This window comes from Dermacentor albipictus, chromosome 1 (genome assembly GCF_038994185.2).
Source record: "Dermacentor albipictus isolate Rhodes 1998 colony chromosome 1, USDA_Dalb.pri_finalv2, whole genome shotgun sequence".
NCBI classification, from domain to species: Eukaryota; Metazoa; Arthropoda; class Arachnida; order Ixodida; family Ixodidae; genus Dermacentor; species Dermacentor albipictus.
In genome coordinates, this window is record NC_091821.1 from 20558733 (window position 1) to 20586079 (window position 27347).

The window sequence follows — 27347 nt, forward strand, 5'->3', positions numbered from 1 at the left end:
TTTGGAAGGGAGTAATGGTGCCGGGGCTTACTTTCGGGAATGCCGTCCTGTGTTTAAGGGCAGAGGTTCAGTCGAGACTAGAAGTAAATCGGAGAGCTGTGGGAAGGTTAGCACTAGGTGTGCACGGGAAAACCACGAAAGAAGCAAAACAGGGAGATATGGGCTGGGCATCATTCGAAGCACGGGAAGCTCAGAGTAAAATCCTATACGAAAAACGTCTGAGGAAATTGGACGATAACAGGTGGGCAGCTAAGTTATTTAAATACCTATACAGAAAAAGCGTTGACTCACAATGGCGGAAAAGAGCTAGGAAGCTAACCAGTAAGTATGCCAGACACTAGGACGAAGAAAAACAGAGTACTAAACGACAGGTTAAAAACCCGGAAGGCAAAAATTGGATAAATTCAATGGAAAAGAAGCATAGTGTGGAACTATATCGATACTGGAAACAGCAGATCAGGAAGGAAGCGTTTTATGATAACTCAAGAGGCAGTGTCCTACCCTTTTAAGCTAGATCAGTATGTCTTAGAACGCGGAGCTATAAAAAGAAATTTAACGAAGAAGAAGACACACGTACTGTGTGTGGTATATATGTAGAAACAATGGAACACCTCATACTAAAATGTGATGGTATCAAGCCCGATGTCGACGCGGCCACAGTCACCCTTCCTGAGGCCCGAGGGTTCAGAGATAATAATAGTCATGTAAATAAATATGCGGTGGAAACTAGCAAAAGGCGATTGGAGGATTGTCGGCTCAAAAGCAGAGAGGTGACATAAGGTTAAAAGAGTAGGAAAACATATTTAAAGAAAATCAAGAAATTCAATAACACACGACACAGATAAAAATAAAAATAAAATGCAAAATAAAAATCTGAGCATGGTGGCAACTGCCATCACCCTGTTTCAAAGGGGACGCTCCTAACTTCCATCCATCCATCCATTCGCAGCATCCCTGGGCAATGCAAGAGACCAATTGGTACCCTGAGTTACTGAGCAAGGCAATATCATCAGCGAATCGCAAGTTACTAAGGTAGTATTCTCCATTAACTTTTATCCCCAATTCATCCCAATCCAGGTCTCTGACTGCCTCCTGTAAACATGTGTTTAATAGCATTGGAAAGATAGGGGGGGGGGGGGGGGTCGCATCGGTGGCGCAGCCTCGAACAAAACGCGTTGGGAGATGCTCAGCTCTGCCCTCGAAGACCAACTCTGGGCCGCCAAGCGGGCCGAGGAAGCCGGCAGAGCTCAAGGGCTCATCGCCGACGCCTAGGCGGGGATGTATTGTGCAATCCCCGAATAACTCAACGGACCTTTTCTCTTTCTTTGTTGCAAAACAAAAAAGAGAGAAGAAGGAAAAAAGAAGAAACATTCTAAATACATATATGACGCCCTGCAGGGCCTTTGTTTGTACTTTCTTCGTGTTTGTTCAAGTTTTGCGCGTGGTTATCGTCGTGACGTAGCATTCTCGACAGGAAAGTAGCGAGCGCAGCGTTTTCAAGGAAGTAAATGCAACAAAGAGAGATGACGGTTATCGTTGTTTTTCTTAGAAAACCGATGCCACGTGTTAAAACGAAGTCTTAGGCTTTAAAACCGAAACCTCTGTACGCGCCGCAAGGAACCAATCGGCATCGTCGCTTCGCAACATGCATGAGCACGGACGCACGCGCATCGAGCGAGCCTGGTCCCACGCATTCCGTGCCGCAATAACCCTGCTGGTGTTCGAACGCCACTTCAGAGCTGTGTCCACTGTGTCCACCATCGAGGAGCATTGATATCTTGGTAAGCTGCTCTTTTATTTCACACGACTGCCGTACTGACAATGGTGCAGCTCTCTCCCGCTCCATGAAATTCATCTAGGAAGAACTTCTGGTATTACCGCCAAACTTGATTTTATGGAAGCAATGGCAGTTTTGATGATGTGTTCCTTTTGTGTTCTATTGCCGGTGCCACGCTGAAGTATCGTCCAGGTGATCGCCCTTGCCCTATATTTACATATCTAGATGGCATCATTCAGTGAGTATAACTGTTCTCGAACGCACGTAAATGTAATCTCCTGGGGAATGCGTGGTTTCGTGGCGTCTCTGACGTCGTGGTGTTAGTGCGCTGTCCATGCACGCGCACTTTGTTAAGGCGTAAACTGTCTGCGAGACGTTTTAGTCGCAGTTGGACGTCGCATCAGTGCTCGGAAGTGTTTTATTAGGCATTCCAAGACGCTTAGCTGGCACAAATTGTCACCGTGTTTTGTAAAAAAAAAGAAAAAAAAAGAACAAAACCCAACATTACCTGGATAGCTTTGCACTGGAACGCGTTTCTAAAGATGGTGTACGCGCTTTAGAGCACGATCTCAAGAGCTTTCTCTATTCTCCCGACCCTTTTGCGTATGCGAGAAAAAAAACATGGAGCCTCAGACAGTGTATTTTCTTTCTTGATGCTGGATTGTGCTCAATCGCGATCACGGTGTAAGAATAGGATAGGTGGCTGAACGAAGGCCGTCCCGGCGGAAAAAAGTCGTGCATGTATCGCTTTGCCCTCGGCAGATGGCGCCACAGACACAAGGGCCTTGGTTTTGAACCAGAGAAGCAGGACGAGAGTCATTGCGGATGTGAAAAGCGTCAATAAAACGTTCGAATTCGCTTCTTACGGTAAACTAGATGCGTATGTTATTCGAGCTTGAGACGGAAACTTGTTTGCGATGAACGAAGCATACGTTTCACGACATTAAGCGTTCTCCGGGAGCTATGTAGTGCACGCGCTCATCCATGCCGGTATAGGAGCATGGCACAATGAGTCCAGCGCAACGGTAGTTGGCAATACTGATCAGGCTCCTTGACGCTGCAGCGAACTTTGTGAAATATTAGTGGCTACGATACATGACCCAACCACAGACCTTACCATGATGAAATGCCAAAACGTCCGCACGAAAACTAGTTTTACGTGTACTGTAACCTATATAAGCTCGCAGTTAAATTGTAATGGACTGCAAAACAACTTTCCAATGTGGCTATTCGAAGGCCGCATTTTTTAATAACTGAAGTTGAATGTTCTGGTAGAGGTTGTTGTGATGTTAGTGTGCAGGATGGCCTAGCCTTGGTTTGACGGCATTTCCTCCGCGTGAGTCAATCATATGGACGACTGTCATCTAAAAACCACGGACGCAAAAGCAGTAAAGTTTTGAGCAGATTGACATTTATTTGACATGTACAGAGAACATGCCATAAACTGAATTATTCGTACAAGCGTTAATGTTCCATAAACAAACCGGACACTGGCACACATGTAGCGCACACGGGTAAGTTCATGACGCCCATCATTTAATTCAGCACATTAAACGTAGAGTTTTCACCTACTGAAGCTTCGACAGCTTTCGCAGCTCCTTCGACTTATTTTTTGCCTCAGATTTCTGTTGTTTGCAGAACTGCCTCATTCTCATGGCTACATAACTGTGTAGCACGCCAGCCATAACTTCTTCTTTATGGTCGGCACAGGAGAACTGAAACTTGTACTTATCAAGCATGTTTTCCAATGTTAATTCATAGGCATTTCTGAGAGCCGCATGCTTGTGGAATTCCATCTCCGTTGCATGAAGCAACTGAAAAAGACTTCGCTTTGGGTGCAAAAGACCTCCCCTGGTTTTACACAGAACAAGGCTGCTTTCCGGCTGATGATGAAGTGCGCTTTCTTCCAATAACCCTTCACGGCATTTTGCACACGTTGTGCTTTTCAAGTACTTGCGGCATATAAAACCAGCTAAATAATAAATTATGCAATCTGCAGCTGCCGGTGCTTCATGCAAGTTGTCGAACACATGGTCAACTTCCTCTTCAGCAGCAACTAGGCCATCTAGCTTCTCTTTGAGTTGCTTAAGGTGTCCTTCTGACTTGACACTGTCGTCAAAAGCAAGTTTCAAATCTTTGAGCGTGAGTACAGGTGCACCTTGCCGAGATTCATTTTCAACTTGACAGTTTCCGAATTTAGGGGGTTTAATCAAACTGTAAACTGATAACATGTTGTAAAGCTGCAGAAATGTGGGCATAGATGGGTGGTCATTTTGGCCACCAGCCTGTCGGATAATGCCAAAAAAGCGTTCCAACACGTCTTGGTTAAGTTTTCCTGTTAAAACATATCTGAAACCGCACTCCTTTAGCAGGTATCTTGATAGTTCCAGTGCGGACAAAATAGTCACACGAAGGCCCTCAGCGGTTTGCTCGGTTAGGAAACTTGCTCTTGAGATTTTTCCTGATACGACTTCTTTTTCCCATTTATTTAACCAATGCAACGATGAGGCCAGGACCCTCAAATCTCGGCTGCCAACAGTGATGCTTTCCTTTGGATGGTTTCGGTTAAGAGCATCAAAAAGATCATTAAACCTTAGTGTGAATTCTACTGTTGCCTTGACATTTTCGAGCCCTTTTGTGCCTCTCTTCGAGTAGAATTCCAAGCCTTTCGATACACTCAAGCTGAACAATTGAGTGGCCAACTTCACCCGCATTTTTTCGGTCGTTGAAGGGTTGATGTGGGACAGAGTCAATTTGGGGCAAACACGCAAATTTCCCGGCTGTTTAGAATCCTCCATAAACAGCCTGTCAAAATGTGCCCAGTGAACACGATCGCCATTTACGCACAACACTTTCTGTGAAAGCAAACGGTTCCGAACGCATTTCAAAAGATGGGGTGCGTCAGAAAACACATATACGTTGCGTTTTTCATCAACGGGGTGGATGAAGTAGTTCCGGGTATGTTGCAATGCTCCAGTGACGCCGAATTCCTTCCACATCGCACGGTTCGTACTTGCGCCATCACAGACGACTGCGTCGACTAAGGCTCCCGCATCTTCAAGCAAAAATATTGCTTTTAAGACGAGCTGAGCGAGTACAGCTCCCTTTGTGGGGCCCTTGCTTGCAAACACAGCTATCGGCTGAGAGTACTTGTCGCCAAATGACCGAAAGGTAAATACAAGCCCGTGGTCAGCAAGGTCGTCGGGGGCCTCTGAAGAGTCTCCATAATCAGTGAAGCCACTGTATGTCATCGTCTTCGAATGAACTCGAATTTCCTTTCGGACGCGCATTTCGTCGAAAACAAGTATCCCGTGGCGTTGAAAATCGTCTTTAGTGGTCATCTTCTTCTTAAAGGCCGTGAAAAACCTCTTGTCAAAGCCACACCTGACTCTTATCATGCTCAGGTACTTGCGCACCGTCGTAACGCAAGGAAGGGGGAGCACCTCATTATCTCGCAGGAACGAGTATGCAGATGGGCTGCGTATGTGCAACAGCAAGCACATCAGAAGCCAATCCTCTGTGTACCGTCTGCTTTTTTTGTTCGTGAACCTCGCTGCTGCTACGCACTCCTTTACCACAGTCAGCTGAGCACTAGGGAGATCTATTCTGCGTAGTTTCTCACCCAGTTCTTCTTCTGACATTTTTTGCATGTGGATACGAGCTTCTGCAAGCTCCGCCGACATTTTTTTAAAGCGGTTGAGCAGACGATTTTTCGACCTTTTCAGAGCATAATTTGCCCGACGCAGTGCTGCAACTTTGTCCTTGCTCTGGTATGAAGTCAACGGACGCGTACCTGAAGGCCTAAGCCTGCGCTTTCTTTCTTCTGTTCTTTTCTGGTGCATTCGCAGGACGTTTGAAAGGCCAGAACATTTGTGACATACTAATAAGTTCGAGTCACTAGGGTCAAGAACAATAGAGCATCTCTTGTGCCGCCATCTCTGGTTGTTGTCCAGATATGCGCATTTTGTTTCAGCGTGCGGGTACTCCAGAGTGCTCGGTCCACCACTGCACAGTTTTGTCTTATCAACGTGCTCTAAGAAAGCCTTAACGTCATCCATAGTTGTTAAAGTACCTTCAAAGTGCACATCTGCCATTGAAACTGACCTGCCCATCACGGTTATGTTTGCCAGCATATCTTCATGAATTTCAACAATTTTAGTGGTTACGAACGAAGATGCGGTGCTCACTGGCGATAGGCCTGCATCTGACAGTAAACGGCTTACAGGTACTTTGGTGCGCTCCAGTTGGGAGAAGACGACGCTTTTTACTTCTCCAAAGTCGAGCAGGTGGTATCCCCATGATTTTGACGGAAGAAACGACCGTGGTAAATCGCCGAACAAGCTTGCGAACGCAGATTCCAGGGATGAGCTAGGTCCAGCAGATTGAGGCATATTATCACATGTCTGCTCTTCAAACGCATCCATGTCGTGCTCCGGTGCACTCGGCAACGCTTGAAACGAGCTCCCATTAACGCCACCACTGTCACTGCTACACGAGGCTTCTTGCTCGTTACAATCTTTTGATGAAGCGCATTTTCTTTTCGACTGCGACCACGGTTGTCTTTCCGCCGGGCGCTTCCTTGTTTTCACTGTTTTAGATAGGTAAGCCGGGCAGTCGGGAAATCTTGTGGGAACAGCATCGCTCGCCAGCGATGCCTTTCGCGGAGCACTCACCAAGACGTGTCCTTTGTAGTGCGCTGTCCAGGTCTTGGACACAAGGTGAGGCTCGAAGTGCTTTTCGCAGACGTGATCATTCGGCTGAAGGACTCGATCCTTCCTTGGGATAGCTCGACGCCAAAGGTTCAAGCGTTCTTCGTCTTTCGGTGGAGAAAAGAGAGACAGTTTCTCCGTACAGCCTTTGTAACCCGTTCTGCAGCGGGGAACAAAACATTTCTTGCCCATCACACTCACATGTGCACGCCTGACACCAGAAAAAGAAATGCCGAGCCGCGTTGGGATAGGAGCGAGCGGCGCTAACATAACCAATGTAGGCCCCTAACAATGTCGCGCCACCTGTCGGAGAGTGAACAAAACATGCACCAGTGTTGGGCACTGCCGCTCCATGTTTAGCGGCCGCCGTTCGCACACCTATCCTATTCTTACACCGTGATCGCGATCGAGCACGATGGGTATTCCACATCTGTCTCGATATGTCCTCCTCGCATACTCGAGCCATTGCTATCGAGAAATTCGAACACGCTTCAAGGTGCCGCATATGTGACTGGGGTGGAATTTAATCAGACGCAACGCTTATCGAATGTATGTATCTGTTGCGCGTCTGTACAGCCGTGGTTAACTGCCGACGATACATCAAACTCAAGGAAGCAGGAAAATATTAACAGATAGTAAGTAGTTGAGGAGTGCCAAAAGCGCCAGTGCCTATTAATTCGCACACGCAATTTTTTCTTTTCTTTATTTTTTTTATTGCGATAGTCGTTCGCCTTTCAAAAGCAACTGCGCACTTCATCGTTGTCGTCTTCTGGCGTTACCAGACGCTTGGCGAGTTTTGATTTGGCCTTATAGACCGAGGCCATGCCGAGGCACGGTTACAACGCAGGCGATTCGCAACTTTCACAGACGGTGGCACTGTTGTGCGGCAGCGGCCAGAAACAGTCGAAAGATTATACTCGCCGCTTTCTGCCGCCTGTTCGCGTAACATATTGGCGTTGTCTACGCTTTTCCTTCATTTTTGGTTGGTTTTAACGCGTTCAAGGCTCCCGTGGGACCCTTAAGGACACTTAACATAAGATGAGCAAGCATAGGTAACCGCATTTGCTGCGTGCTGCAATGCAAAAGTAATGCAGTAGGTGATGTGAGCCTTCACTCATTCCCACTGGCTGCATCCATGAGGAAGAAATTGATTATTAAGCTGCAGATCGGCAAAGCTATCGCAGAAGTGATGAAGGCCTGCAGAGTACACTTCATGCCGGAGGACTTTTTTTGGAATACGACAGATGAGTGACGATTCCGAGCACTTGAAATCACGAATTGACTTACCTATATAATGACGCAGGCATAGCACTATATTATGTGCAGGGAAAGAAATAATGCGCAATCCTAACTTAAATATGTTGTATGATGATTGATGCTTGTGTTCTTGCCACTCATGCCGTTGCGGCTACGTTGGAGCGCAAACATTCTCCGTGAAGCCTTCTAGCTGCTTCAAAATTTCTTGTTCTCGGTCATGCGTTCGTGCTCTGCAACGCCGGCTTGACTTTCCACCATTTTCGAACAGTGGGATGAGTTTCTCATTTGTGCATCGAAGCAAAGTGACGCAGGCATAGAGGGACCTGGAACTCGTACTTGTCGTCGTCTTCCACTTAGATGCGTGGCTGCAACGTGTGCACAGGTGCACATGAGTGCACTCATAAGGTAACAAATCCTAGTCCAAGAAATGTTAAACTACTGTGCAGTGTTCAAGTAGTGAACCCTCAACTGATTTGCATGTATGTTTTTTGATAAAGTTAACTGGAAGAATGAAGCGAGCATTGCTGCAGACCGATAAATATAGGCTATGTATCGCTTAATCTGTCTATAGGCAAGACGCGGTAAAACATACGCAGGCTGTAAAACTACCACAAGACTGTAGATTGCACAGCACGCATAAAGCGCAGTAAGTAAAGTACAAGGGCGAACGGTTATCATATTAGCTCGCAAAAGCGGTCAGATATGGGTTTTTGTTTGCTTCTTGTGTTCAACATCCAGCTTTGTGAACACAGGCAGGGATAACTAGAGAAGAAATTTTCGCTCGCAAAACGCTGCTTTGAGGCTTCTTTTCATGCCGTCGACGTAAAGAACTTGGATCGCGCAACAGCAGGAAGGTTTTTTTTCTCGACACGGCGGCCTATTGAAGCGGTCCAAGTAACAATTTGCAGGAAGCACCACATCGTATAAAAGGTCATGGTACCAGTTCAAAGCGGTCGAATTAATAGAATAGCAAAGAAAAAGCACGGTTACTTGTCTTTATAGCACCGTCGCTGTAAAACTGAAACCACAGCTCGTGTGGTTTGCTTCGAAGCCGCGAAGTTTGCATGCTTGCAAAGGCCTTCAACAGTCACGGACGTTGACGTGCACATAAGATGACCAGAGTTTACGACTTCTCGCCTTCCAGTAAGCTTCGAATGCTGCGTTCTGCTCGCCCAATGTGAGCCATTACACGGGCTGACCACTGCGGGCACGTAAACTGAGGAGACATTTGAACTTGACTACGCGAAACATGTCACTGAGCAAAATGACCGCAGGACTGCACCGACCGCTCTAGTTCTTAATCTTTCAGTCAGCCACGTTGTATTTAAGGTGATGCCCCCTATAGGCCGTGAAAGTTGTGAATAGCCTGCAGGGAGAATGAACACGCAGAGAACAAAGGCTTCCGAGAGCGAGGGTGATGTGTGGTCACGGTGGTGTCCTCTCCCCTCACGTAACACCCGGCGCGCTAATGCGGCAGCAGGTGTTCCCCTGCCCGCTCTGCTCCATCGAGGTGCGCTCGTGATGTGATGTCTTAGCCAATAGCAACTTAGGTGCCGTTCTTACGCGATATTGCGTTAAAGGCCCTGTGTTGGAAAAAATCTGGCGTTGCCGTCGGACGTCGTTTCGAGAAAAATCATTACATTCCACAACCAAAATAATTCTATTATGTGTAACCTCAAACACAAACCCCATTTCCAGCGTTTCTATTATTCATAGAATGGTGCGGCCCACCTGGTTCCTTGCAACAATACCATCCAGATGGCACTTTTCTCCACGCATCTGCAAGAAAGTTGTGATTGTTGGGAAGCGCGACAAGCAGTCGGGGGTCTTTGAATGTTATTGCATTCCACTCTTCAAGCTGAAGCGCACTCCAAATGTTTTTGCTTGTCCAGCCGACAGACGCCGGCTGTTTTCACTCAATGGGTCATTTAATGCTTTCGAATCAGAAAGAAAAAACGCATGTATGCATGCATTATATAGTAGGGCAACTATAATTGGAACTTGAATGGCTTTTATGAAATTATCATGCTAAAATCCATTGGATTCAGTTAGGATCATAGCAAGTACCTGGTTTAGATGTATTTGTTTGTGAAGGTTTGAAGATATAGTTTCGCCGTGTGAAAGGTTCCAACATCCTGCAGTTGACCTTTGGTTCACTTTCTTCGGACATACCCCAATTTGTAGCAGAAGTGTCGTCTCGTTTAATTTGCCATCAGATCCTTCCTGTGTGGTCGTTTTGTATTTCTCCTCTCTGTGGCTCCCGTATGTGTGTATATGTCTGTGTGTGTTAAATGGATTTATTTATTGCGAATTTGCTTTGATCATTGCAGTGCCCTAAGTAACTATAGTTGAGAGAAAAATTTGCATGTTTACTTGATTATAACGAGCGTTCGATTATGATGTGCACCTTAAGTTTTCAGACTGACAATGAATATGCATTGTGCTCTTGATTGTAATGGGCACACAGATTTTCATATACTAAAGAAAGCACAAACTGTAATACCCTTATATTGTTCCCTCACAATATATTTTCATGGTAAGAGAGAATTATTGTGATTTGTTTGCACTCCAGAAAATAAATAAATTTTATTTCATCTTTATCACAGGCACTTTTTGTCAAGGCTGTTTGAGTGGGCTTAACACTATTTGAGGTAAGATTTGAGATTTGGACATTACGGATTGCAGTTTTTGTTTGTGCTAGATTTGAACGCACATCTTCTTGCTAATTTTTCTGAAGAAAGTGTGCTTTAAAATGAAGTAAATATGGGGTACTTGGACAGATCGAAAGCTGGTGAACTTTTTATGCTGTACGTTGAATTCCTGGTACAGACTACGGGGTACATGTTTTTTATGATGTACAGAATTTTTACTAATCAACTGTGGCAGATAACGTAATTCTATTCCTTGAGATAGACTACTTAGAGAAATTTCTTTATCTGAAAAAATGGCCAGGCTTCGCTTGGTTAAGCGAAGAATGCGTTGCATATTGCGCGAGTTGGGGCCCAGCTTTTCCTCCGGCTGTCGTGACGTCACGTCACGTCACGTGGTTGCGCTAAACGTCAATGGTGGCTGCCCGGCCGTGCCCAAGGGCTGAACTGAGTGATTGCAATATGCAACGCATAAAAATAGGAGCAACTTAATAAGAAACATAGCAAGCTTAAAAGAGAATAGACCCACATATGAGACGCGCAGCAATGAACAATGGCTCATACCCTCAATGGTGGCTGCCCGGCCGCGCCCAAGGGCTGAACTGAGTGATTGCAATATGCAACCATAAAAATAGAAGCAACCTAATAACAAACATAGCAAACTTAAAAGAGAATAGACCCACATATGAGATTCGCAGCAATGAACAATGGCTCATACCCTCAATGGTGGCTGCCCGGCCGCGCCCAAGGGCTGAACTGAGTGATTGCAATGTGCAACGCATAAAATTACTTGCACGAGAAATCAAAATGAGTGATCAGTTAAGCAAATTTCACTAATTAGGTTTTTATCTAATTACTTCAGGACACGTATTTCAATTTACGGATTGTAGCTAGTGAGTGTTTGCAAAGCTTATTCACTAGGAACAAATTTTCGGGATGACACCAGTGTCGAGATATAAATTCCCCAAAATATGCAACGAAATACATGAGTGTCCGATTTATTTTTGTGCTTCAATGCATAAGTGGCATTTCCTTCGAGGTAAGTGAGACAGCTGTGCATTTTTACTGGAAGTGCGATGGCACGTGTATCTAAACCAGTGGCACATCCTCAGAATTATTTCCTAGCGGATATGCCTTGCAGTTGCGCTACCATTTGTAAATTGCAATTTGCCGTAATGTAATTCGTTCAAAACTAGTGACGGTTTTTAATTGGTCATTTATGCATTTCAGTGTTTCGTGCAAGTAATGTTCACCTCAAGTAACGCAGCTCAATAACTAGAAGTATGCTCTTGCCACAGGTGGTTTCTAAAAATTTTGTCTAATCCAAAAATGTGGCATCCTGTATACTTACCCATTGCGAAAAGTACCATACACATACATTTTTTGCTGCTTCTTTTCAAGGCGGCAATGATCTCAAAAATTTTTGGCATTTTCATTGTTTATTACGTTTTTGTACTGTGTCTGTAGTTATTTCCCTTTTTTTTTACAATATTGCTACTATCCTAACTTGCCTTTCCATTTCATTGCACTGCATTTTTTTCGTAGTCACCAGACACCTGAGGTATTCACAGAAATGTGAGGAAGTTGCTATGTCTCCGGCATTTTCATTCCACCTTTGGCCCTCCTTTAATAATGCAATAAATTGCGGCTACTATGCTCTGCATTTTGCTTTCAGTTGTTTTCCACTTGTACCACCGAGAATCAGTGTTCCATTTAGCTTGCACTTTAAGTTAATTGCATTAAAAGTTTGTGTAAATTATGCTTGATTTTAAATGTGAGAAATTTATGCCTCATATACTACAATTGTGGCCACTAACTACTAACAAGGCAAAAAAAAAGAAACAACAAGAAATACGAGATAAGCTCTTGCAGTACGTCTTCAAGGCTCAGCGACCATGAATAAATTATTCTGACTGTGATAACTACAGCTGAAGGTAATGAAACTTTTAAGCAATATACTGCCTTGTTGATCATCTCGATGCATATTCTTTTTTCTTGGCATTGGTTGCATGATTGTAAACAATTCTTCCTGCTGCATTGCACACCTGAAACCTCCTGCCAGGTGCTAAATCCACGCAGGATGATGACACTGCTGGGCAACACGTTGGAGCACCTCCTCAATGATGCCATGAGCGCCGTCAAAGGCGTGCTTCTCTCCAGACTCCAAGGCATCCTATCACAACTTCCACCATCAATCCGCGGCCGGTTCGGTGCAAGAACTGAAACCATAGGGTTGGTGGCGAGACATTTTCCCAGCAAGATTGTTGTCAGTTCAGACAGCAGAGTTTACACATCCACACAACCTCTCGCATCTACCAGAAACAGTGGAGCAAAGAGCCACAGTCCGGCTGACAAGAAACATCTCGACATGACTGACGCACCCTTTGAGCTCTGTAATGTCACAGGCACCGTCTCAAAGTTGTTGATGCTTTATGGTTTTGTGGATTTAGTGCGTCCACTTCGAGCTAGTGTTTCTTTTGACAAGGTGTTCTTCAAGAAAAATAGGCACCATGACCTAACAAAGTTGGGGCTCAAGCTAGGCAATGTAGTCATATTAGATGCAGTAAAATGTCCACCAAGCCACAGAGCTAAGTATCAGGCCACTCACATAGAACTTCAAAGAAAAATGGCACATACGAGCAGCCCCGCAACGAAGCAGGCAGCGTACCAACCAGGTAGTGACGGCATTGGAAGTGGACTTCCTGGCTCAATCCAAGCCGTCAATTCAAGCCACGCATATATATTATTCGGTGAAGACAATATGGAGTGTTACTACTTTTCTATTGATAACATTGACGAGTCCTTGCTTCAGCCTGAAAAGAGTTTAATGACTTATTTAGCGTCGGGGACAAGGTTCTCTTTGATGCCCAACCTCCGAACCCTTACCCCACTGATGAGCTGTGTGAGAGAGCCTTGGCCAGCTCCGACCTCGAGAATCGGCAACGGTTGATTGCGAGGTCCCATGACGCGGCCTGAGCTGAAGGCATTCTGGAATGAGGATGCCTCTCCAAAGCTGCATTCACCCGTTAAAAACGTTCATTCTCTCTCTCTTTCGTTTTCCGACAACGACATCGCTGAGCTACTGCTTGACCCAAAGGAGTTCTCTGCACGAAGGAAACTGTCCGGTATCAAAGGCTCATTCTTCCCAAACTCCAAGATTACGGGTCTTGTATCCACTGTTCAACCTAATGTCATGGTCCTAGTTCCAGACACAGTGACGTATTGCAACAGAAGGAAGATCAGGACATTCAGCGAGTGGTTGAAAGACAGCTTCGTCCTAGAAGATTTAGATGCCTTTATAGACACCATCGAAGCTGAACAGGACATATGGTTAGCGATGCTCATGTGGAATGGTTGACGTCCCGAGCACGTCCCTGCACTTCGAATTCTCAGAGAAAATGACATCATTCGGATTGACTACATTGTCGGTATGGTTGGAGGGAGGGTGGAGGTGTGCAGCCGCCTTGTGCAGCACGGCGAAAGGGCTTCAAACGCGCACCAAATGCGTCCCTCAGAGTTTGGCCTGCTGCTGAAGGCCAGGGCGGCGCAGCAAGACATCCCTGCAGCACCTGGCAAGCTCTGCACCCTAGCGTAAGTTTTGGAAAGGTTTAATGTTTTGTTCAAACTGCGTTTCTGTCGCCATTTTAAGTTTTCCAGAGTGAACCTAGTCCACTTGCACAAACCTCGACTGAATTCTTGGCACAACACAGCACATTTTACACATAGCAGGTGAATGCTATGAAGGCTAGAGTGAGTTGTCTCACTGCTCTATTTGCGACTAAAACATGGTGCGTCACATATAAAAGGAAATGTACGGTATCTATTAATTGTATGTAACATTAGGCCTCATGCAACATGGGAGGCATCATAGATCGGAACCTCTTTAGCACCGTACTAATGAAGTGGCACGTTTCTGATACCAGTGGCCGCAGCCCAGAGTTTTTGCTTAAGCTTGCAACCAGACAGTATGGTACATGCTGGAAGCACAAGGGTGCACTGATAACCTTATGGCCACATGTTGCATTTGTGATGTGAAGTAGGTTATTCCATAGAAAGCATTGCAAATTAAAAGATAACTAGTAAAACAGAGTGAAATTCCTATAGCTGGACTACTTGCATGGCAACCTCAGCATTGCCTGCTAACTGTGAGCACAGCATAGTGAACATTAACATTTCCTTTCTGTCATTAGCATCTGACATAAAAATGCCTAGAGTTTTCTCCACAGGTTGTACCTTGGCCCTTCGTACCATGTATGGACAGGTTACATGACTGTATGAACTGCAGTCATCAGAGAGCTTTAGCTGTGTTGGATAATATGGCCTGTGGGGCAGTTCCTCTGGTGTGGATGCCTTAATACAGGCCTAACGTTTTGGTGTCTTTTTTCAATGTATGTAAACATCCTTGACCGAAATCGGTCTGGGAAATCTGAATCTGTCGGTGAATATGTTTGCTGTTTCTTATGTGAGCTGTGAATCAGAGACAGGACCCATTTGAGTGAGACAATTGGCAAGACAGAACTATCTCAATCCAAGTTTGAAAATGAGAGTCCTAATGTTGTGATGACAATTGAGCTTCTTTCTCTAAAGCCGAATTAGCCTCGAGGTATCGTCACATTGATTTTTTAAACGTGGATAGAGGCTTTGCTTGTGTGGTGTCACCTTTTTGCAGACCCCCCTTTCCCTCTTTTTATTAACATCTGCAATCGATCAGCACAGCAGGCCCACTGGCGTAGAATTAAATTAACGAAATCAATGAAGTGGCAGCTTTACATACATATCTGACTACACAACCACAAGCAGCTATCTTCAACGCATATTTTTTTTATTTGGGGCATGGCTGTGCACGGTGAACAGTCTCACGGCAGTGGACAAGGAGGGCCAAGCAGGGCTCCAAGCTGCAACTTTCCCGACGTCCAGAAATCGGGAACTAGCAGTCTGCCTCCAGAACCCGGTTGCTCCAAATGGCCGTCGGCAGATTCGCTTGGAAAGATACTGGCTGTCAAGCAAGATGGTGAGCTTGGCATATGTTCTGACTTGTTAGATACCATGGTGGTACTTCAAAAATATGTATGCGGTCTGGGGCTTCATAGTTATTACAGCGCAAAATACGAAGATGAAGGGAAGAAAAGCGACAGGACTTTGCGCTGGCTCTCGGCTGATTCTTTATTGGAACAAGCATTTTATAGAGATGCCAAGCTTCTTCTCACACATGGTCGCGATAATAACACTCTATCATGCCACTAACAAACATGCCTCCATCAATATAATATGCTCGTTCCAATAAAGAAACATCAGTTGATAATCGGTACATAGTCCTGTTGCTTCGGGTCTTCCCTTCACGTTCGTATTTTGCACTTTAGTAACTATGAATCGATACCAATTATTCCATTCACTATTCTCTGGCTCTTATCATGTCCCCAAGCAATCATCCTCATCCATCTTACATGGATTTCCTCCCTTTAAACACTTTGCTTACTATCCTTTCAAGAATGCTATCGCTAGTTAATAAGCGCTTGACGTTTCTGATCTGAAAGTAAAGGGCACACATTAAGAATAGCCAAGCAAGGTAGGTGGTGTTTATTAGTTTGGGAGAAGATAAGCCCCAAAGAGCGCTAACTTCGAGAGTGCATGCACTGTTCCAAGTTTTTTGCAGAATTTGAATTATTGTTGAATTCGATATAAAATTGCAAGGTACTACGGTAACCTACAGACAGTGAAGTGTATAGAAAGAGACAGTGTAGGATTGATTGTGAATAATATGAACGGCTTGAGTTTGGATATCCTCATGAGCCCCCTTGTAGTTTCTAATGCACATTACCTCGAATACTTCTCATAATTAGCTCGGAAGAGGTTATGTGGAATATTCATCCAGGATATAAAGTCTGATGCTTGCGGAATTGTGTGAAAGTGGTTTAAGTCATTTGTGCCATCAGCTTTCCTAAGAATAGGGACTAACTTTACCTAGACCATTGCATGGGTACAGATGATAAAAAGGGCCCTTGAAGAATGTTTCGGTTACCGCAAGTTGACGAGAGAAGCCATGATGTTAGATGTAAATATGTGTTCAAGCAGAGAAAAGCACCTTTTACGACAAGAACACGAATTGACAGTTACTTTCTTCATGTGCATGGAGATGGAACCCCCCTATGTAATACCCTGTCACAGGGTCTTTAAGGAATAAAAATGAAATGAAATGATGCCCTCAGCAACTAACTGTGGTAATTAAACTAAAAAAAAGGGGGGGGTTTTCACGTTGGTAACATAGCAAGTCAGTAATAAGAACTGAACTTGTAAAACAATTAAACAGCTGAGTGTTCTTGTGATTTGAGGAAGTTATGGTGTCCATGGCAAAGGGATGTACCTCTTTGCCTGTCCTCATGCAGTCGCTAATATTTTTTATGTTGCGTTTCAGTACCCTTCCTGTCACTACCCTCACGTCCTGCCACCAGCAATGTAAGTGAAATGGGACTCGTCACTTGTGACCTCTGGGCACACTATTTTATTTTACAACATACAGATGGTTTGTGAAACAGGCAGGAGAGGACAGTCAGTACACCAAAATGGAATAAGAGTGTACACTGGAATATTTATATGTTGGAGATTGCGATGCTAGAAAGACACATTGACAGCGTGCATGATTCCTGAAGTAACATTTGAGAACAAGGACATGGACACAAAAAACATGAATTTAGTTTATGTTGTAGTGCATACTGATGAAAAAAAATTATTTGGAATAAGGAGGAACAAAAATAAGTGTTCAGTCTTGTTTCTTTGCGTTTGTGTTGCTGTTCTTACGCTTGCGTGAGATTCATGGAACCTCGCCAAGTAGCCTAGTTTCAAGTTTCGCAGAAAGTTGACATGGCGTGAGACAATAATGAATGTTTAAAAAGTTTTGTTTTGGCACTAAAAAGAGTCTAATGGTTAAGAGTGATTACTACCGATTGATTTACTGCAAGACTTTTATGATGCAGCTATTATTTCACAATTGGTTATTATTGATGAAAAAGAAAGTAGAATTTAATTTTCTTGCTATCAGCACAAATTGAAATGGGAAAACCCCGATCACTATGTGTGTTATGTATCACTGCATGTAGCTGTAGCCGATTTTTAAGCATGTATGTGCACTTTAAAACACGAGAAAAGTCATTGGTACCAATAGACTCTTTTGAACCTTGTTTCGAATCATTGCTCCTATTTTGATCGAATCTCATTCTTCCCAAGTCTTAGGTACGGTGATGTCAACCGCACAGCAAGATTTGCATGTTCAAATTGTGTTCGGAAGCTATGGTGTAAGCCACGCATGTAAGACACGTGTTCCCTTTGTACAGTATCTGCTTCCTGAAGGGGGAGGCTGAGAGCCATGTATGACCACTTGCCACTATGCTCATACTTTGCTATGGTGTAATAGATGCTAAACAATGAGACAATATTGACATGAGCAATATTGATAAGAGCAATATTACCTGACCTGTGATATTTTCATACTGTTTCGCATATTTCATATCGTAACAGTGAGAACCACGTTTGGATCGTGCTATGACTATATTTGGGAGGGGAGCAATGGTTCTTAAAGCGTGTTTAGACTTTCATTGGTCAGTACCTTAAGTTACGATGAGTACCTAGTGCACATCGATATGCAGTACGTAGGTACGAAACCGTAGTACGTAGTTACAAATGTCACATCCTGCTATGCCAGTGGTTCGGCAGAACAGTGAACCTCAGTAGTACAGCATGCAAGCATAGCAGAGGTGAGCTGGACTGGTGGGACCACGAAAAGGAGCATCGCAGAGAAAACATGAACATAGACATCTGTCTTCAAAGAAAATGTGCGCATCCAATCCCGTGTTTGAACCTAAATGTCGCAAAGCTTGTTCAAGTTGGCCAAGTAGCAGCGGTAGTGAATGACACATGCACAGTTCAGTACCTGTTGCCTGTAGCTGTTGGCTCTTTGCTTCAAAGCATACGTTAATGAGGGTTGCATGCACGGAGGAATGTGACAGATGTGTAAATGCATTTAAGGCTTCTACGCCCCTTGCGTCACTGTGGCACTTGTCCATTCTGGGGGATTGGCGAAGAATGGGCAACACACCCCATGGCACATATCCAGTTACCCAAGTTGTCTACTTGGCAAGAAAGCACCTGCAGTGTGGAAGAAAGAGGCATATAAAGCTGCCATTGAAAAATGATTGTTTTTCTTCATGGTTAGTCTTGTTTCATGGTTCCCGTTCCATGTGTGCCAAAATGCAAACGCATGTTTTGCAGGCTACCATAAACGGGAAATCCACTGCAGCTGCCCCCCCACCTGGAGCCTACAGTCTGCATCTTCTTGGGCAGAATGGAGTAATGCAAGTCTTTGACTCTTCCGATATGGTGGAAGCCAGGGAGGGGCAGACTTTCTGGGAGGTGGCGGTCACTGTGGACAGCTTCTACAGGGATGGCAGGACGGTCTTGAGCCAACTCAACCCGGAATCGTGCGAAATAGTTCGATGTAGTCAAATTTGATATATAAAATCATGTAAAAAACGCGTAAAGAGCTTTTACAAATCAATCAATGAACTTCACACAAAGTATCTATTTCTTTGGCTGTAAGTACTGCAGCAGTGTAGCCTGCTGCTTATAGGCAGCCACGTGCTTAACCGTGGTGTCGTCAACATAGTCTAAACGATCCACAAACAATAGGCCGACGCCTTCTATTGTGCCGTAGTAGCGGCGCAGAAGGGCCAAATTAAGCAGCTACAGCCTCAGTTGAAGTTGGGACCGCGGCAAAATGAACGCTTGCGGGATCAACCTCGGCAGTGTCTTCGCGTTTGGCTGCTACTTCCACTGCAATCTCTACATCCCAAGTGACCTTCTGTTTCTTGCAAAGGAACACTGGGACTGTTTTGTATTCAGTTTCATTATTCGTTTGAGTTCTTTATTCCCCAGGGAGCGCTTCTGTTCTTCGTTTTTTATATATGGTTGTATATGTTGAATAAACGGCTTTTTACATCGGGACGGCTGGAGCCTGACTTCGACCTTCGAAAGTGCCTCATTGGCGACGAGGATGTCGTGAACGTACCCCCAGCCCCGCTGCACCATCTTCATCCGCCCACCACGAGTTTCACCGGGCTTGCTCTGCCGCCGTTTTTCCTTGCAACTCCTGGGCGCCCGTCATTGCCATGGGAGCAGTGGGAAAAGATGTTCAACGTGTACTTGCTGGTATCCGGAGCCGCCACATTCAAGCGGGAGCAACGCAAGGCTATTTTTTTGCATTGTTTGGGGGCGGAGGGCCAGCATATTTATCAGACGCTGCATGCAGGGACCAGCGCTGCAGCACCGGCAACGCCAAGTGCCGCAGCACTCGCCGATGACAAGTCTGTCCTGGCCCCTCCTGGCAGTTACGACTCGGCACTCGCTGCATTGCGGCACCAATTTTCGACATCGTGCAACGTTATCGTCGAGTGTCATCGCTTTCACTGCCGCAGGCAAAACACAGGCGAGTCCGTTCATGAATTTCTTGCTGCTCTGCGAGAGCTAGCGTCACATTGTTCGTCTGCCTTGCAAGATGATACTCTGCGGGATCAATTCGTTATCGGCATAGCTTCCACTGGCGTACGTGAGTGGTTCCTGCTCGAGGGTTCCACACTTTCATTTGAGAATTTATTTCGAATTGCACTTCAGTTTGAGCAAATGGCTAAAGAGTTAAAGGAACTTTGTGCTTCGGTCGAAGCAACTTCATTGCGGCAGCGTCTTAAACCATCGTCGCATTTTTCGCAAAAAAAAGCAATTCACAGCCGACAGCCACCTTTCAGCAGAATTTAACGAGGAGTGTGCGCGGCTCACGTGCGCCACATCGGAACCGCCCCCTGAACGGAACCGAGAACAGAGTAGACGCACCGTTTCGCCACATTGTTTCCGATGCGGCTTGTGGGACCACATCGGCCGCAGTGCCCAGCCCCTGACAAGACTTGTTCGTTTTGTGGTCGCAAGGGCCACTTTCAAAGGGTGTGCAACCGCAAACGAACTCAGATGCAAGGCCGAGTTAGTGAAGTTTAATTTCATGAAGATGTTTCATCATCTAGTAGTGCTGAGCAAGTTTTGACTGTGCAACGTTCCACGCGTAGCGGAATCCATGTTCAAGTGCAAGTTGCGAATGTCACCTTGACATTCCTTGTCGATTCATGGTCGTCTGTGTCAATCATGTCGGAGCAAGAATTCAGTCTATATTTTCAGAGCGTTCCGCTCCTGCCTTCTCTGCATGTTACTCTGTTTGACTACTCTCAACGACCGATTTCCGTGCTAGGTTGTTTCCAGGCAGACGTTCGGTTTAAAGGTCGCACAGCGTCGCTACGTTTTTATGTTGTTCACCGAGGAACTTGTCTGATCGGTCTTGGCGGCATTAAAGGCTTGAATCTTCGCATTGAGGGTTCTGCTCTCAAGTGCTTGTACACGTACATTGCTCCGCTGCCGACTATCGTTGACCCGCTATCCTGTTCCATTTCCACACCGTCAAGCGCGCAGCCCCGTGGCAAACATCTTCCGCCAGCCTTAGCACGTGAATTCAGTTCACTTTTCAGTCCTGAGTTGGGTCTTGCTAAGGGGTTCACGCATCGCATCAAGACGCAGCAAGGCGGGCAGCCTGTAACTTCGAAGCTTCGCCGTCTGCCATATTCTTTCCGGTCATCAGTATCAAATGATGTTCAGAGGTTGCTGAGCCTTGTCATCATTGAATGCATCGATGCTTCTGAATAGGTGTCCCCCATTGTTGTTAACAAGAAAGATGGTAGCATCAGGATATGTGTAGATATTCGAGAGCCGAACTAAGCTATTCTTCCAGACAGTTTCCCGTTGCCCCACACAGAGGAACTGCTTCACGCTTTGGTAGGCACTACACACTTCTTAAAACTTGACTTGGCTTCCTGTTAGGTTCTCTTGCACCCTGACAGCAGGGATCTGACAGCTTTCATCACTCGTGATGGTCTTTTCAGTTTTTTAAAACGGAAAAGTTTGCTTTGGGTTGGTTTTCGCCCCAGCGGCATTTCAGAAGATGGTGACAATCCTTGACTGCTGCCCTGGCATGTTCTACATTGACGATGTCATCATTTTTGGCAAGACTGCAGAAGAACACTTTTCAAACTGGAAGACCGTGCTGCAAAATATCAAGAACGCAGGTCTGAAACTGAACCACAAATGCCTCTTCAATGTTCCAGAACTTGCGTTTCTAGGGCACAAGGTCACCGCACGTGGTATTTCGCCACATCCATAGAAGGTAGACTCTATAGTTAACACACCAGTGCCAACTGATGCTGGCACCCTTCTTTCATTCCTGGGTCTCGTAGAATATTACTCCAAGTTTGTTCGACACTTGACGCAAGTGGTCGAGCGTATGAGAGTCTTACTTTGCAAAAATGAGCCGTTCGTCTGGTCAGCTGAAGTAGACAGCAGTTTCAGGAGGGTCAAGGAAATGCTTTCGTCCTTCCAGTACAGGCCGTCCATATGTTTGATCCATCACTTCCAGTTATTGTGTCGACCGACGCGTTTGACTGTGGGCAGGGAGCAGTCCTGCAGCAACACAGTGGCCCCGAGCTCTGCACTCTCTGGATAAGCAAGTGGAAACGGCAGTAGAAAACTGCCACATTTGCCTGGAGGCAGATAAGTCTGCCAACACATCACCAGCACCGTTGCAACCTGTTGAATGGCCTGAGCGACCGTGGCATAAGCTTGGCCTAGACATTGTTGGGCCTTTGGAGCATGCAGCTTACAACAGCAGATTTGCTGTAACACTTGTTGACTACCGTTCTAAATAGCCGAAGGTATATTTTTGCAGCGAAGTGTCCACGAGCACCGTGAAAGATGTTTTAACAAGTGTTTTTGCCCATGAAGGCTACCCATAAGAGATTGTTTGTGACAATGGGCCTCAGCTCACTTCGCCTGATTTCATCACTTTCCTGCAAAACGGAAGCATCAGTCTTTCACATTCTTCGGCCTACTACACCCAAGCCAATGGGCAAATAGAATGTTTCAATCGCACATTGAAAAACTTGATTCAAGTCGCACTCCTCGAAATATGACCACTCCGGCGAGCTGCCACAGAATACCTTGCCATTTACCGCTGTACTCCGCACGCCACCACCGGGGTTGCCCCAGCAGTTCTGCTGCATGGTAGAATGCCCCGAGCCAGGCTGGATGTCGTGGGTTTCTCAGCTCCAGCATTTGCGGAAGACCCAGCCAAGGAGTTGGCGCGACTTCGTCAAAGGGTTCGGCGTCAACAGCAGAGCAGCAAGCACTACACGGACAAAAGGAGAGCCACCAAGAAGACGAAGATAGCCGTTGGTAACTTTGTCCATATCAAAAAACCGTCCGTTCGTGTCAAGGGAGACTGCGCCTTTTCTTGACCTACTAAGGTGATCAAGAGGAGGGGAGCAGCCTCTTTCCGACTTGGAGACGGCCATAAATGGAATGCCTCCAAGCTTTCCAGGGTTCCAGAGAGGGGCACCTGGGAACCAGGCCAGCCTGCCAATTTACAGCCGCGATCTCCTGATGCGCTGCAGCCCGCCACGCCACAGCCTTAGTCCCCTGATGTGCTGCAGCCTGCTGTACTACAGCCGTGTTCGCTCAGGATGCAGGCACAGCCTCCTGGCATACTGCAGCAGCAATCTACGAGCCCGTAGCCATTGTTGCCAGTGCGACATAGAAAGCGGCCGACCCAAGAGCGCCGGCCACCGGCCTGGCTCCAAGACTACGAGACCAACTAGTTGGTCGTCTGACATTGTATACATACTCTGTAAATATGTGTAAATAAGTACAGTGTGCATGCCTTGGGGTTTCCTTACTAATACTTACTAACAACTAATCACTAAAAATAAGGGGAGGGGTATGTTGTATTCAGTTTCGTTATTCATTTCGTTTCTTTATTTGCCAGGAGGGGCTTCTGTTCTTCCTTATATATATGGTTGTATATATTGAATAAACGGCTTTTTACATCGAGACGGCTGCAGCCTGACTTCAACCTTCGAAAATACCACAGACTGCTTACCCCTAATATCAGTGTTGCCATAGCCACCGTGCTCCTGAAGCTCTTGCTGCTGCTCTAGGCCTCCGAAAAGTGAGCTAAGTTTTTTCTTCCCGTGCCTCTCTCTCAGCACATCATGTTCACAGTACAAGCTGACTTTGGAGCATTGGACATTGGACATTTGGACATTGAGAGTTTTGTATTGGGTCTGTGATTGCGAGTGTGAACCGGCAACAGACACACTCAAGCAATCGCGGCACGAGTTTACGCAGTCTTCAACATGCCACAGAAAAACACAGGAACACGTCTGCTTCACTAAAACTCTTACATAAGTTTCGTAGGCTTTGTTCTGACGTGTGTTGGCAGGACACCCTTCCGGTGGCTTGTAGCAATGCAAATTCAAAAGTCGTGCCTATCTGCTCCCGGCGAGCTGATTGGAGGCGCAAATTGAAATGGCACACTAACATGGCTACATTTCAGACTTCAAAAACGCTACTTCAGGGCCTCTCCTATTTTGTTTCTTTCCTGCATGGGTTCATGAGCGCCGCCATGTTGCTACGTTGAGGTTGCCAGCTCCCGAGACGATTGCTAGACTTGACAATAGTCAACAAGAGTGGTTGCTTGGGCTAATTCATGGTAAAAATGTCGTACAGCATGAAGGACAAGGGCTGAGAATGATGATAAACACAGTAGTCAGAGCAACCGATAGCGTGTTGCTTGTAATGGTGCAATGTGGTGTGCGTGCAGCTGTGTGTGGGGGTGTCTGGGCTTTATTCTATGGTACGGGTGTTGGCTGTGCAGGTGGCAGTTATGCAGTCAAAGGATGATCCTGTTAAAGTTTCCGGTGGTGTGTGGTTTTCAACGGTCACACACTGTTAGCTGTTGCAAGCGTCGCTTAACGAGGTTATGTGTCAGGAGCTCGGAGCTCTGCTTGGCCGATTCCTCGTTGGAGTTTGAAGTGTTGGTCGGCAGATCCCTCGTTGGGCATTCCATAATTCTCCTCGCACGGGCGCGGTATGTTGCAGAACCCGCAGGGTGGTTTTGTTCTCGCGACGGTAGGTTGGTTTCTTTACAAGTACTGATCTAGCTGGAGAGCACGTGTAACCGACAAATGGAAGTATCAGGAGGGCATATGAGATTATAATTAAGCAGGCTGCGCAGGATCTCCAGGGCACCAAAGGGACAGTGGGTGTATCAAAGTCCAAGCATGGTAGTCCGTAGGTTGGGGTCGCCAAGGCCGGTGCGTGCCAGGGAATGTTTGCACAGGCAGCTCCCTAGGCACGCACAGCAGTGTCTCACAAGGTGGAGATACTTTAAAGGCACCTGTGCCCATGATCTTTTGTCTCGTGGCGCAGTGAGCACGATTAACCAGAAGAATATGGAGGGCATCCGGTGCAGTCGCGAATGCGAGTGATGGCATATATAGCTCGCGTCGCCAGAGGTATGTAATAATACCAGAGTTAGTTGTATGAACCGTATGCTTAATATGCTTTGTTACGGTACCCTAAAGGAATGGGTCAAGAGGACGTTATATTGCATGCATTTGGTATGTTTGTTCGTGCCGCATCTACTCCTATACCCCCCCCACGCGCGCACCCACCCTTCTTTTTTCTTTTTTATATGTGTACATATAATCCCTCCCCATGACGGATTAACCAGTTGAAGTTGTCAACTTGTCACTAAAAAATAACCGTCATATGCATTACCATAATAAACAATTCCACAATGAGATTGTTTAGTGTTATTTGTTATAGTAAGACAGAACTGTGCGTAAAACCTCATTTTGTATTTGTCAGAGAAGCATAGGCCTTTTGCACATGTGGATATCGCAAGCTTAATCCAGTGTGCAATACACAGACAAGGCAGGTGCTACGACATTAACTGTGGCATTGAAGGCCACACAACATGTACATAAAGGTGAAAAGCATAGAGGGAAGCTTCAAAATACGCTCTGTAGTGGTGCAAAGTAACATTGTATGTGTACACTAAATATTAAAAAAAGCAATGCATTAATGTCCCATTTGCCTTCATGTTTATTATCAAGTGCAAGTTTATTGAAGTTTATTATCAGCATATGTACAACCAGGAATCTGCCGACACACCCGCAGTCAAGGTGGCTGTTCGAGGTGTGCTGGCTGCCTAAGCCTAAGGAAAAGAAGTTGCGTGAATGTCAACACCAGTGCCATTGCTTCTTGCATCTGACCTGCACATTCCTCTGCGGCATCTTTGTTGGTGGAGTTTGTGCAGGTGCGCTGGCGTGGTGAGGTGTAGGAGTCATCTGAGAGAGAGTATCGTTTACATGGAGAAGTGACTGTTTTCATTGCCTGTGGCTTTCCCTCAAATGCTTCCTTGGCGACTTGGGCGACACATTTGCAGTCAAGGTGGCTGTTCGAAGTGTGCTGGCTGCCTAAACCTAAGAAAAAGAAAGAAATTGGTTTAATGTCAATACAAGTGCCATTGCTTCTTGCCTATTACATGCATGTCGTTTTAAGTTATGTGAAAAAAAATAACACCCAGGTATTTGAAGTCATTAACGTGGGACAGGTAACTACCATTAGCACTGTAAAAATGTGGCGGTGGCTTTTTGTTACGAAAGGTCATTGCGACTATTTTAGTGAAATTAATTTTAATTTGTCACATATGTGGCAAACTAAAATGTTACTTCATTCGCAGAGCAATGAAAAAACAATATTTAATTGTGTTGATCAGTAGCGTTGGTAGCATTGCAGTATAGCATGCAGTCATCAGAGTGTAGACACAGCTCGACGGCTGTGTTACTGATAACATTTACTACATAGTTAATGTATGCTACAAATAACAGAGGTCCAAGCATCGAACCATGAGGCACACCTGATGTGACTGACTGATGAAGACTGCATGTGATTAAAAGTGACAAATTGAGATCCTAATTGTAAGTAGTCGGTGATCCAGTCTGGTCATTCAGTCCCACTGAATATTGCATGAACGCAGTTTACACAAAATTTTTATGGCAGACCAAGTCAAATGCTTTCAAATAATCAATAAAAATGTCGTCCATTTGATCGCAGTTATTCAGTGCAGAAGCTGTCGTGTGTAAATTGAAAAAGCTGCGTGACAATGGAAAAACCGTTTTGAAAGCCATGCTGGTTTTCGGAAAGGAGAGTGACAGGTTAAATGCTTTTAAATGTGCTTATGAATAATGAGAGAAATTGCTCAGTAATTGGCTATCAGTTCGTCAGATTTAAATGCTGGGATGTCACTAGTTATCTTCTAAGCTTGGGGAATGGTTGACGTGTCCAGCAATTTGTTGAAAATTACTGCAAGATACAGCACATTCCATTCCAAGTACCTCTTTAAGAACATATTAGGTATGGCATCTGGTCCCACGCTCTTAGTCATGTCAATAATTAGCAATAGATTATGGAACTATAAACGAAGTGAGGGTAGGAACCATCATCTTGATGAAAGACAGAATGAAAATAGTTCAGATATGGTGATTATATTAGTTTAAATCTGATTGTTGATTATGAATACTACAGAGTCATGGGAAGAGGGAAGTATTGCTTTTGAAAATTTTGATAGGTTTTCTTTCATGAACTTTGTTATTGCATTGTTATGAAAGTTCATATCTTCTGTCATTTTTGTCTTTGGCTGACATTTGAGCGAGAAAAGGAGTGAATCGTGATTTTCGCAGCAAAGCCTGTTGCACTTGAGCACGCGTTTAATGCGTGATATGAGGTTGGATTATGTCACGTGTGTACCATGGATACGTCGGGTTATGTTTTAAACATTTTTGAGCAACGAACTGCAGCATACAGGTGTACATAATATTATAAAACTGTTCTAACAAAGTATCAACATTGCAGGTTTCACTGATTACCACGAAACCGCCAAAGGAGGATTCTAACAGCTGAAAAATACCATGATCATTAGCATGGGTGAAGTCGTAATGAAGTTAAATTTCAGGCTACAGGGTTCGCAGATTA

The 27347-nt window shown here is 45.3% G+C and overlaps 1 protein-coding gene across 12 annotated transcripts in view; it reads left to right on the top strand.

The window, feature by feature from the left end:
- The window catches only part of LOC135909965 (uncharacterized), a 118347-nt gene extending 93234 nt beyond the window's left edge, over positions 1-25113 (top strand). For 6 of the 12 annotated variants that reach the window (XR_011514746.1, XR_011514748.1, XR_011514747.1 and 3 more), the window contains 7 exons: positions 950-1032; positions 1618-1781; positions 10350-10394; positions 12454-13982; positions 15246-15402; positions 16804-16844; positions 18654-25113. Coding sequence is in view for 1 of the 12 variants with exons in the window: in XM_070539419.1 (XP_070395520.1) it covers positions 13822-13982; positions 15246-15402; positions 16804-16844; positions 18654-18663 (369 nt within the window). In the remaining 11 variants the exon portion in view is untranslated. Of the gene's footprint in view, positions 1-949; positions 1033-1617; positions 1782-1959; positions 1980-10349; positions 10395-12453; positions 13983-15245; positions 15403-16803; positions 16845-18653 lie in introns of those variants that run through there. The other 6 variants (XR_011514745.1, XR_010566868.1, XR_010566869.1 and 3 more) reach the window with 6 other exon arrangements.
- The last annotated feature ends 2234 nt before the right edge of the window (positions 25114-27347 follow it).